Source organism: Protobothrops mucrosquamatus, unplaced genomic scaffold (assembly GCF_001527695.2).
Source record: "Protobothrops mucrosquamatus isolate PMUCROS unplaced genomic scaffold, P.Mucros_1.0 scaffold_177, whole genome shotgun sequence".
NCBI lineage: Eukaryota > Metazoa > Chordata > Lepidosauria > Squamata > Viperidae > Protobothrops > Protobothrops mucrosquamatus.
Genome location: NW_015386253.1, coordinates 1,105,234 through 1,118,371, shown reverse-complemented (window position 1 = coordinate 1,118,371; position 13,138 = coordinate 1,105,234). Strand labels below are relative to the sequence as shown.

The following is a 13,138-nucleotide window of genomic DNA, read 5'->3' as shown; positions in this document are numbered from 1 at the left end:
AACAATAACAACATACAGACAAATATTTGGAATTTATTTAAATGTGAGGTGTTATGGTAGAGCAAAAAAACAATGACATTTAAACCCACACAGACATATTTAGAATATTTTGGTAACTTAAAACATTTATGCAGACCATAAAACCTATTTATCAAAATAGTGTTATGTATATATATCATAAAGTTTGGTATATATATATATATATGTGTATATATATATTAATAGGGAAACAATAATAGTTATACCTTTGTCCGAATGTCTCCTAACAGCTGAGAGCATTATAGAAAAAACAAATGTTATGAATATAAACATTTAGTGGCTTGTTAGCAAATATGCTAAGCAGGTAGAATCAGAATACATGCACATGATTTACAGCACAAGAGTCTAGTTTTGATATGAAAGCAAACCAAAATTGGATTCATTCTACTATTCTATTCTCTATGAAACAGAAAAGTTTATGATTGAATGCTATAACCTGAATTACTGTTAGAGCTATCAAATTATTACTGTAAGATCAAAGAGCGGAGTGGAAAAAAACTGAAATATGCGAAGTAGGGCTTATAAAAGAAGGTGACATGTGTCATGAGACCTAATTAAAATATTATTTGATAAAATAGTTGGATTTTTCTCAGCCAGTATTTGTATTTATATTTGTGTTTTAAAGCAATGATATGTAGCTAATACCCCTCTTTGCAAAAATCCTCTTTGACACAATTGTCACAGAATACAACACAATTACAGTCCAAGACATTATCTTATAGAACAGGCAGAAGACAAGCTAGCTTGGGGGTTTCAGAGAACATATAGTCTTAAGAAAAACATGTTTATATAAAGAAAAAAGAGATATGCTAACACTTATTAGGAAAGGAGCATCACTTAACTTGGCAGAACCAATAATCAAATTGGACAATAATATAATAAAGCAGAAGAAAATAAAAATACTACTTTGTTATCCCCACAAAAACTTACCAAGGCATCTGCTACTGCTTCTTCAACATCTGAGCCTGTGTTTAAGACACGCATGGCACTAACTGATGAAGATAATCGGCTTGATTGACTAATTCCAAAACCTGAAATAAACAGTATAAAGTCCTGACTTAGAAAGTATAATATATTATTTTAAAAATGGAAATATAATATTTATCTGGAAGCGAACAAATACCTGAAATGTACAAATTTTATCCCTTTTGGTTCCTTATTACAAATCCCAGATGACATTTGATTTATTAAGTCACGAAAGTATAATAACTATTTTTGACACTGAATACTAACTAACCCAATAGGCTCTAATCTAGATAATGTTACATGCACATGCAGCAATTGTATGTGCAGCAAAAACTTTCCTTCAGTTTTTCCAAAGTACCTTTATTGTTAGACGTGAAAATGACTACATTTTTAAGGATTATACTGCTACAGTAAAATTTTTAAAGAAAGTTTGATATAATACAATCAATATCCAATTTAACCATAGCTGTAGAATTTGCATGATGACGTCAGCTATGTGTCATCATTTTCTCCTTGTCCTCCCTGAAAAGAACCATGTTTACTAAACTGTAGTTCCCAAAATATCCTCATAAAATTGAATTCCGCTATGATGTTGACACTTAAATGCAAATGTAAATGCATTTGTTATATTACTGTGGCTTCTATAATATCAAAACAAAATTCTATTGATAGCATAATTATACAGGAACTGAAAGAATGACAACTTATATAAATCTCCTATTAAAATGTGTTCAGTCTGGTTTAGAAATTATGAACCATATAAGCTGTATCACTGTGTATGTAAAAGCAACATGCATTAATAAAACTTTAGAAATAAAGGAAAATGAAACAAAAAAAATGCAACATTCATCTTAAATTAGGAGGAGAAAAAGTTTAGGGTATATGGAATGAAAGTATTGTTTCATATACTTCAAATATCCCAAAATTATAAATACAAGCTAATGCAGAAAGCAACAAAAATAGACTATACGGGAAACCAAATATGGTAAAAATTAATCCAGGATGATGGCACAAATGATAGCAAAGAGTACTCATCCTTCACCTGTAGCCCCATAAACATCTGGAGAGTAGAGAGCACCAGTAGATCTGGAGTGATGCCTGGAAGCTATAATAATAGGATCATATGAACCCTCTCTGTTATAATAATAATACAGAACAGAAAAACTGCAGAGAGAGCGATGAAGCAAGTTCTAGGCAAAGTGAGAAATCAGCCTGCCTCTAGAGACTGATTTACATAGTGAATAGTAACCAAGAGTGAAATTACAATGAGTGTTTGTTGTGGGATAACTAAAACAACTTATAGCTTCTATGATCAGCCACCTGTGTCCAACTACTGCCAAGTTATATTCAGAACTGTGCTATTGAAAGTGTTCAGAAATACTGTTGGTGGCACCATCAGTATAAAACAGTCACAAGGCTAGTGGCTAAAATAAATATGTTTATAGGACTCAGTGATAATTTGAAGGAGACTGTAAGTGATGTAGTGGATGGAAAGAAAATTATTGCTTTAATTGGGCTTACTCAGATATCAAAACTGTAGTAATTTATCAAACTATGAGGAAGACAAAAGATAAAGGTCCTATGGGCGCTGCTATATTGTTTCTTTGACAAGAATATGGGACTCATAGTTACAGGATTCATGAGGAATTTATCTCTCCCACTTATTTGGCTAGACCCCAGCTTTCTTCACAGTCCAAGAACTAGCCACATCTGATCCCTCCAAACCTTTCAGATCAGCTAAGTTTAATTAGATTGCAATTCTGGGCAGGGGTTGTTCATAGTGACACCTTTGAAGCAGGCAGAATGCAAAAACTGGTTTAGAAGGCTGGGTGGTAGTCCATAATGGTTGCATCTACTAGCAAATTTATTAATTTGCAAAATTAATCAAAGCGATGGACATACATGAGATTTTTTTAGATTAAAAATAATCTACTTAGCTACTTTATGTATAGATTAAATGGCATGTAGGTGACAGTGGGTACTATCATTTCACTTATTCCTGTGGCTACCAAATAATCAAGGTTGTAAAGGTCTTGTCCAAGTTCTCCTGGTTGTCTATGGTAATAGTTCATCTATGATTATCCTGGAACATGTCACTTAGAACTATTTTATAAAAAAAACAGAATACAGGTACTCCTTGACGTATGACCATCCATTTAGTAGCTATTTGAAATTATGATAATGTTGAAAAAAGTGACTTGTGACCAGTTTTTACACTTATGATTATTGCACCCTGTGGTCATGTGGTAAAAATTCAGGGGCTTGGCAACTGGCAGGTATTTACAATGGTTGCAGTATCCTGGGATCACATGATCGCCATTTGCAACCTTCCCAAAGGGCTTCCAACAAGTGAAGTCAATGGAGCAAGCCAAATTTACTTAATGACCATGATAAAAAAAACTCAGCTGAGCTCAATGACCACCTTATTTAGCAATGGAAGTTCCAGTCCCAATTGTGGTTGTAAGTTGAGGACTACCTATAGAAAGCATTTCTAGTCTTGCTTATACTCTATAATAGATTAATAAAGTGCAAAGCAATTTATAATTTTATAGAGAAGATATAGGAATTGGAAGTAATCAGCTTTAAAACTTTGGCATGAAATCATATCTTTGGTTGTTAAAATACTATTAATTTTTATTTAGTTTAAGTATTTCTAAGTAATATTCACTATTGCAGACACTACAGAAGTTAATGATATATTACAGCTGTTCACCTTAGTTATAAATTTACAGACAATACCACTGAAATTCTTGTTAAATTTGTAAAATATGTTGAAATAAAAATGCACTGATTCCAATTTTGCAAGATAACACACATAATTAACATGTGACTTAATTCATCATATAAATCAAGTATATCATGCAAATCATAAAAACAATTTAACCATAATTTAATAAAATGAGTATAGCAGAAGCACAATGACTATTTTTCATTGTTTAAAATACAATCTACTGCAGTCAAAATTAACAAATGCATATAAGAAAATATGTTATATTTTTATGTGTGTACATGTATAGTCATATATTCAATTCCTATGATTCTATGTATCTTTTTATTAGAGAGAAACACTAAATGTTAATTTTTTTGACTTAAAAGCAATTGAATCTTGAGATAGTAATTAAAATAAGTTCATAAGCAGGGCTCTGTGTCAAGCAGCGCCATTGTACTGATGGATTTCACACAAAACTGAGGCTTTAAAATAGTATGGTACAGTAGTGGCCAAAATTGTGGAAACTTTTTGGGAAAAGTGTATTTTTGAGGTTTGATGGCTAATAACACCACTTTTTTGGGGAGTACTTCCATAAAATTATATATCAATGAAAAGATAATTTAATCAAGAATGTAATGCAACAAAGTTTGTTCAATTATCTGTAATGTATTCTATGAAAAGTTATAGCCAAATAACCAGAAAAAGGAAGCACAACTTGCTTAGGTTGATATCAGGTAGCTTTCCTTCATCTGAGAATGAATGTTTAGAGAGCCAATCAGGTGTCATCTTGTTTTGGCAATGAACCAATCAGATCACAGTAGGATTCAGTTATTGATATCATGTATTGAAGCTGAGAGGAGGCATTTGTCAGTGTGTTATGTGATCGCTATCAAGTTGGTTGGGGTTTTTTGTGTTCTTTCATTTAGTGAGCTTATAAAACGTGATAAAATTAAAGTAATGGTGCAAAGAGTTGACTGGTTGCCCAGAAAGCGATGTAAAATAATATTATTAAGTGAACAAGGCTATAGTTATAAAGAAATTAGAAGAAAAATTGATGGAAATTTAACCAAAGGTGGTATTTCTACTGTACACTTTTCCACAATTTTGGTGGAACCAAACCTTTTCCACAAAGGTTTCCACAATTTTGGCCACTACTGTATACTAAAACCTGCTGTATACTTTTTTTCCTGAAAAAAGATGTTAAAAAAGAAATATTGATAGCTTTAGTTAATAATAACACTTAAATCAAACTTGTTACATTAAAATATAACTACAAGGAAAAATAATTTTGTACTCATCTCATTTCATTAAAAATTAGAAATTCAAGTCAATAATTACTATGGTGATGTAATGAACCAGTTAACAGGTTAGAATGTTATGTTTTAAAAAGAATGAATATTGGAAAGTATGCAATAATTATAAAATGAAATACAGCTTTTGAATACCTATGTAAAATTTGCCCATTATGTAATATGATAAAAAATTCAAATTACTAATCATTACTCTATTCCTTTGAATCTTCACTGCCATCATTATAATGAACTGAATATTGACTTTTACATTAAACAATTATCTAAAATATTAAGCAGATATCAAATCAAAACAAATCTAATATTTAGAGAAAAATCAAAACCAATTTTATTCAAAGTAATGAATAAAATTATGCATCATAGAAACAAAAGATACACCTACCACCTCAGTGTGCTGTACAGTCCAGAGGTGAGTGAGACTATCTTTAATTTTCCCATCAAATTTCATTTCCTTGCATTTAACAAGAACTTCCAAACTTGAATCTGAGATTTGACAGGAGACTTTCTGCTAAAATTACTGCATACATGCAGAAGATTTTCATTTTAATAAAAGTTCATCGGGAACATATATATTGAAGAAATTATTGATGTATGCAACAAAACTTTAGAAATACTTTGCATGTGCCTTTGGATTGTGCAATTACTCTACAATTCCACGGGAGATTTTTAAGCTCTTTAGATGGACAAATTCTTTAGCCAAAGTATGCAAATCGCCATGTCCTTTACACAGGGAAATATTTACTTGTTATTTTTACTTCAGCTTATATTAGCAGATAATCAGGGGCAAACAACCATGCAGAACAAGCTCTCCATGTACTTACCAAGGGGTGCAAAAGAGCGGACAGGGCTTGTATCCCTGCTGCTTTCACGACTGGCTTCTCGACTGCACCCCTGACTCACACTAGGCCGAGGAATACGACTACCTCGAGCTAGTATGATTCAGGGGACAGACCAACAGCAGCACAAAAAGGGAAAGATACAGAAAAAGTTCACATTTTAATGCAATCCCAAGTGTTTTCACTTCTACAATACAGTACTGAGCATTCTTAAAGCACTCTTTATTATTTATATAAATTTATATTTATATTACGAAAACATATATATATATATATATATATATATACACACACACAAACATATATACACAAACATATATATATATACACACACACACACGCACACACATATATATACACACATATACATATACTTACACTGAATATAGGAGATAATCCCAGAAAAACTTCTTGACTTGATAAACAAGTTATAATTGAGTGATATATGAATCAACATTAAACATACAACTATCTTCAGGGAAAATAGATGGTATTATTACACCTAGAGTATATACGTGTTCATCAGTTTAAATAAAATAGTATACATTAATATTGTCTCATAGTTACTTTCAAAATTCTTTCATGAATGTTAAGAATTGTGTGTTTTTTAAGTGATAAAGTAAGGTTTACAAACATGTTCCATCACAGGGCTAATTATATTAAGCTACAGGGACCAAATGTCTTATGTGTATGCTTTAAAATAAACCTGAGTGATAGCTTTAAAAATGTACATTTATGTTTTCTTCTCCCAAAGCAATACTAATCTCAGAAATTGAAAAGGCAGTATCAATAGCATTTTAGTCACATGTTCAGGAAAAGTGTGCTCAAGTATATATGAGCCCTTTCATTCTAGGACTGTGCTGCATTGCAAGGCTATGGTTTGTCTCTCTGTGTGTGTGTGCTTGTGCCCGTGTGTCTTAGAGACAGCATGATGATTTTACCCGGATGGTGCTGAAATGATTAGCCTAAATTTTAGGAAAAGGATAGAATTTGCACTAATTATTTTAGACTTTAGTGTGAGGAATTCTGCTGCTGAAAATTACTATTTTGGTAGCATATTGCTACTTCTGTGGGAAGAGACATAGCTTGTCTTTACTGTATTCAGTTGTTATGTGCGAGACAGAATAGTGTAACCTCTGCAGGCTATAATGAACAAATCTTACCAACAGACAATCTTGAAGGACTGGCTTCTCTGCTGCATCCTTGGCTTCGAGGAATCTTGCTCCTTTTTTGTGCTGTTGCAGGGTTAACGAGTACTCTCTGAACACCTGTATTCATAGTTGAAAGTGTAGTCGTAGTCAAAACTCTTCCAGGAGAACCAGAACGGCTTCCAGCTGAAGGCAAACAAAGCATGTGTTACAATTCTATTACGTAGAACAAGTTTCAATTGCCTGGAAGAACTTGAAGAAATTATTTATAACCTAGAAAAGTATACTGTCTGACATCTAGTCAGCAGGTATTATCAATTCATGTCCAAAAATGCATTTAATTGTTTTGCTTTTTAACACGAAATTAAATAAGAGTTGATTCTCATTTTGTGTTATCCCTAAAAGTATTAGGTGAATCTTACCAGTATAAATATCATTACCAGCTACTGTTTTCAGGACTCTTGATACATTTGAAACAAAATATATCTAACATAATTTACATGACTTGTTTGGTGTCATTACTTTCCTCACATTCCACTTTTGAATACAATTTTACAACTATTCAATCACTTATGAAACTGGTGAAATTACTGAACAGCTTCCAAATTCCTGTGAGATTAGGTAGATTAGTAGGAAAATATACATTTAGAAAAATTAATGCTTTGAGTTATATACAAATATTCATATATTTATGAATTTACTTTTACCATAGCTATTGATTAGAACAAAATAATCAATAATCAACAAATTCACAAAATCTACTATAATATAGAAAATGTATTTTTATTTTTGGATCCTTAAGCCTCCATACAAGAAGTAGGAAACTTGTGGGCTTCCAATGTTGTAAAACAAAATCTTCTAGGTAGATTACCCTTGTCTTTTCAGCATAATGGTAAAATTAAATAAAAACAACTTCAACTTGATAGAAAATTAAACAAAGAACTCTAAGAATAGGCTTGAGTTAGAATATGCTTCTAGCTATGGATATGTGATCAATTTGAAGTAGTGTTTAACCCCCATAAAAGATGATGAGGCAAGACAGTGCTCCATGCAAATGTTATGTGATCATTATTTATGCAGTGGCATATTATAGTAATACAACAGCAGTTCCCAAACTGTACACATTATCATGCTTATATGTGATTTATGAAACGAAACATAAGGCTCTAATATTTCTATGAAAACAGCAATCAGAGAGTAATTTTGGATCTACTGGTAAACCTTTGGGATTTTCTAGTAGATCAACAAAAATTATAAAATACTGTGTTTCCCTGAAAAAAAGACCAGGTCTTATATTTTTTTTGGAACCAAAAGACCCATTAGGACTTATTTTTTGGGGATATCTTATTTTGCGGCTGCCCGCCCACTCCATCCTGGTTGCTTGTGGCCGCAATGGGGCAGGAGCGCTCACGTCACACCAATGCCACCACTAAGAATTGAGGCAAGACAGGTGGGGGTGGAGCTGCCCCACATGCTGTGCACCTGCTTATCTTATGCCCCTGCAGCCAGGCCACCTATGCCCTGCCACCTGTCTCGCTTTGCATGGTTGCAACAGGGCAGGAGAGCATGCATTGCACTGGTGCCGCTGCCATGATGTGACGTAAGGCAGGTAAGGGGGTGGACCTGCCCCACACCCCGCCCTCGCTTACCTCAGGGCCTTGCAGACAGGCCACTTCCCGCTCGGCGACCTCCCTCACCCATTCAATGACCCATCTCCCTGCCCGCCTCTTCCCTTTGACTTCCCTCCCAAGCTGGTGGCATCTGCAGGACAAAGCGGGGACAGAAGAAAGCCCCTCCAGCTGTGGATGCAACTGTTGTGCAGTGGCGGCAGCCTTTTGCTGTCACTCCCCCTGGCTCCGAAATGGTGGAGGGGGACTGGGTAAGGGGACCAAGCCTCCCCTGTCCATCCTCTGTAGCATGACAGTCCGGCTCTGGAAGGGAGTGGAAGGGAAGATGTGGATGGGCAGCTGGGTCATTGAAGAATGGGGGGGAGGTCACCAAGGGGGGAGTGGCCTGGCTGTGGGGGCCCTGAGATAAGCAGGTGTGGCACACATGGGGCAGCTCCACCCCCCACAACCTGCCTCGCCTCGTGCCAGCAGTACCAGTGCGGCCCTCTGCCCCATTGCTGCAGCAAGCAACTAGACGGTCGGACAGAGTGGACGGGCTCTTAACTAGGGCTTATTTTTGGGGTAGGGCTTATATTAGTTGCACGCTAAAAAATCCTGCTAAGACTTATTTTCTGGGTGGGTCTTATTTTTAGGAAAACACAGTATCAACATAATTAACTTATTTGCCAAAATTATTCTGGTACATTTAAAATATTTCTGAATAAATGAGAAATATTTTTTGCACCAGGGTTCATTTGGTAGTCCAGTAGGTTCTAGTATAAAACAAATCAGATCCAGCAAGTCAGGTATATTCTAACTGAACTGAACTGAACTAAGACAACAGTATTTCTTTATCTCTGAAAGAGATAAAACAAGTACATATAATCAGCTCTTTTGCCTCACTAAGTGAGTATAATCCTTGCTGTCTAAAATATTCTTGGAATTTTGCTAATTTTTGTTTCGGAAATTGGAGTATAGTTCAGTTTTCAGAAGTCTGGGAAATACTGAAAATATGCTCTTTTTATATAGGAGTCTATGCAGCAGAAAAATGATATATATCAAACCAGGTATAAGAATATATACATTGTAGATCTTTTAAAAATGCATTAAAATATTCAGTGAATTAGAACAACATTTACATAATTTGGAGAATGAAAACCTATTCATATTTCCCTAGCTTACCATTCATCAACTCACAGTATTATTTCTGAGCACACAGGATAATGAAAAAGCAACTGAAAATTGGTCAAATCTGGTTTTCCCCCCCAAATGCATATATAACATCTTTTACCAAGGCTGCAATCGTGCACTAACTATATACTTTTAAAAAAACTACTTATTTCAAATTGTTTCTTAAAGATTTGTGAAAACAGCATGCAGACCATAAACTGAATCTTCATACATAAAACATGCTTGATTGAAATATGTGACAACAATTTTTATTCCTTATTAGCATAATTGGAAAAAACGTATAAAATCACGAATGCGTCCCTAGTACTTCCTGTTTTGAAATTGTTTAGCTGTTCTCAATATGGTTTTGAGTCTTCATATATATATAGTTACTATTTTGGGCCTGAAACATACTTCTTGTATACCCAAATACAGAATGTTTCTGCTGAATAGGATCCTGCAATTGATGGTCAAACAAGAATGCATACACAAAATCTAAAAAAACCTTACCACCAGACTGTGGATTAGCAGACTGTGATCCTGAACAAGTGTAAAGGCAGGAATAGGGCAAGGGTTTAAAATCCATGAAGAGGGAGGGAGCAGAGCAGGTTAATAATGAATGGCGAATGGAAATAAAAAAGCTTTAGTCATTTCATATAAAAAGCTGGAAATGCCACAAGAGGGTTAGGGCTAAAGCAGTGCATTTAAGTAGCTTCCACCAAGCTCAGCTGCTCATATACAACACAGACAGAAGCTGTATAATTACAGTTCTTCAGCTCTTGAACAAAGAACTGTAAAGTAATGAATTTAACTGAAATGTCACATCAAACTGTTGAAAGCTCTAACAAAAGTGTAAGTGAATGTCTAATAGGTACAGAAAAATAGTATTGTATTTTTCATTTTATAGACTCCAATGAGAGAAAATGAAAGTGAAGGAAGGATAATGTACAAGAATTCCATTGTTGAAATTCATGCAGAAGTGAAGAAGCAACTAAAGATGGCTGTCCAATTCTTTTAAAATCTACCTGCACTTGTTGAATCATTATCTGAATGATTCTGCATTTGTAAATATGATCACAGAAAAAATAATTATGCTTCCATATTGTTAAGTTTTTTTAGTGAAAACTGCAGTACAAAACTATGCATATGCAGGTTAATTCCATCATTACTGATATATAATAATAATAATAATAATAATAATAATAATAATAATAGTAGTAGTAGTAGTAGTAGTAGTAGTAGTAGTAGTAATAATAATAATAATAATAATAATAATAATAATAATAATAATGATGATGATGATGATGATGAAGTTGGAAGGGACCTTGGAGGTCATCGAGTCCAACCCCCTGCCCAGGCAGGAACCCTACACCATTTCAGACAAATGGCTGTCCAGTCTCTTCTTAAAAACTTCCAGTGTTGGAGCATTCACCGCTTCTGGAGGCAGGTTGTTCCATTGGTTAATTGTTCTAACTGTCAGGAAGTTTCTCCTTAGTTCTAGGTTGCTTCTCTCCTTGATCAGTTTCCACCCATTGCTTCTCGTCCTGCCTTCACAAGACTCAAACCATTGATTGAAGTAAAAATTCTGGCATTAATAAATGATACATGATTTGTGCCAGAGTTAATGCAAATATGCAGGGGGTGTGATGGCATGGGTAAAAGTTAGCTAGTCTCAGGGATATTTAGTTGATTATCTCGACTAAACAATCTCTATATTGGGTAATGAATATATTTGATTTCATTAACGACTGGAGTTGTGCTAGATTTATTCCTAAAAGAGAGACAACTTATGAAAAATCCACCCACCTGGGCAGAACAATCAATTACCCAAAGAGGTGATCATCTGTGGAGTTGCTTTAATTTGGATTTCTGCACCAAACAAGGAGTAAAAAGCTTCTTTAAATGAATGCTGAAAATATCCACCCAATCCTACTCCTTCCCTGACAAAGTCAGCTAAGACTTCTGAGCCCGCTGTTTCATATAAACTCAACATTAAGTTTCATTCTTGTAAATTTCAACACAAGCTTAAATGTTTGGAATGCTTCCAATCAGGAAAGGTTTCAGGTTAATTTAGAGATTAAACAGTTGCTGAAACTGCGTATACATTTTCATACACTGGCTATAGTACAGAAACATTTGATTACCATTTTTCACCTTAATTTTATCAAATTAAGTATTTGAAAATAAGAATGGAAATCTGAACTGCTTTAATGTCAAAATAATGTTGTTTTAGCTAATTTATTTATTACACATATTACTGTGGCAGTATTCACTGAGGTTTTTAACTTTATACAAAGATAAAGTTATTAAAATATTAACAGAATAATATTAATCAATTAAAGGGGAAAATTTCAAAAATGCTTATAATACATGAAAACCAGCTACGAAAAGGATACAAAAGAAATAATACAAATAAGTAAATGGTAACAATCACAATTCAAATGTTCCTTTCAGTACATGTAGCCCTCATTTAGTGATTGTCTCATTTAGCCACTACTTGTAGTTACAACGATGATGAAAAATAACTTTTAATCCTTGAATTTACTACTTTTGCACGTCTGAAAAGCAAAGGAAAATTGAAAGGGAGTAAGATCATAAGTACAGTACACTGTTTCGCTTAACAACTACTTTGCTTAACAACTGAGTATCAGTCCCAGTTTTGGCTGCTAAGTGAAGACTACCTGGTATTTGTTTTAAGAAGTTTATGAAAATTAATAAAGTAGGAGCTGACTGTATTTCAGGAGGAAGGACAACAAGTTAAAAAAAAGGAAAATATCTCTTACAGCCTTCTATTTCCTTTGCTTGTTTGTATCCTGCAAAAGTAGGTGACCACAAAATATTCTCCTTAAACTGGGTGTTTGCATGTTTTGTTTTTTGTTCCTTTGTTTTATACTTGTAACAAAGGTAACTTGCTCAGAATTGCTAGTGCTAATTGGATATCCAATAAATAAATAAATTCATGCTGGGAGAGACTGTGTTGATTGCATAAAACAGTCCCTGAGCTAATTCAGAGTAAAACAAAATCAAAATCAGCACTTTTAGATAATTTATGTTGATGTGAGTCAGCAAGCAACTTTAAGATTAGTTTCCAGGTGATTTTCAAAGGAAGTGCAGAGTGCACCAGCAATAGTCCAAGCAAATGATGCTGCAATATCCATGTCTTCCAAATAAGGCTAAACTGGCACAGCAAATCTTGACAAAGAACCATCAGCCACAGCATCTACTTGCCTTTCTAGCAATAACTATAAGTCTAGGACTCCCAGCCATGAATCTGCTTCTTTAGGGATAGTATTGGTTTATCAACAGACAGGAGACATAGAAATCTCTGATGGATAAACAATAACTATCTCTT

At 34.2% G+C, this 13,138-nt stretch overlaps 1 protein-coding gene across 1 annotated transcript in view; it reads right to left on the bottom strand.

Annotated features, from left to right (window-relative positions):
* CLASP2 (cytoplasmic linker associated protein 2) overlaps positions 1-13,138 on the bottom strand; it is a 163,234-nt gene that overhangs the window by 39,686 nt on the left and 110,410 nt on the right. The window contains exons 20-23 of the mRNA XM_029285485.1: positions 7,025-7,195; positions 5,847-5,954; positions 2,048-2,110; positions 970-1,070 (exon numbers count right to left, since the gene is read on the bottom strand). Of these exons, the coding sequence (XP_029141318.1) occupies positions 970-1,070; positions 2,048-2,110; positions 5,847-5,954; positions 7,025-7,195 (443 nt within the window). The remainder of the gene's footprint in view (positions 1-969; positions 1,071-2,047; positions 2,111-5,846; positions 5,955-7,024; positions 7,196-13,138) is intronic.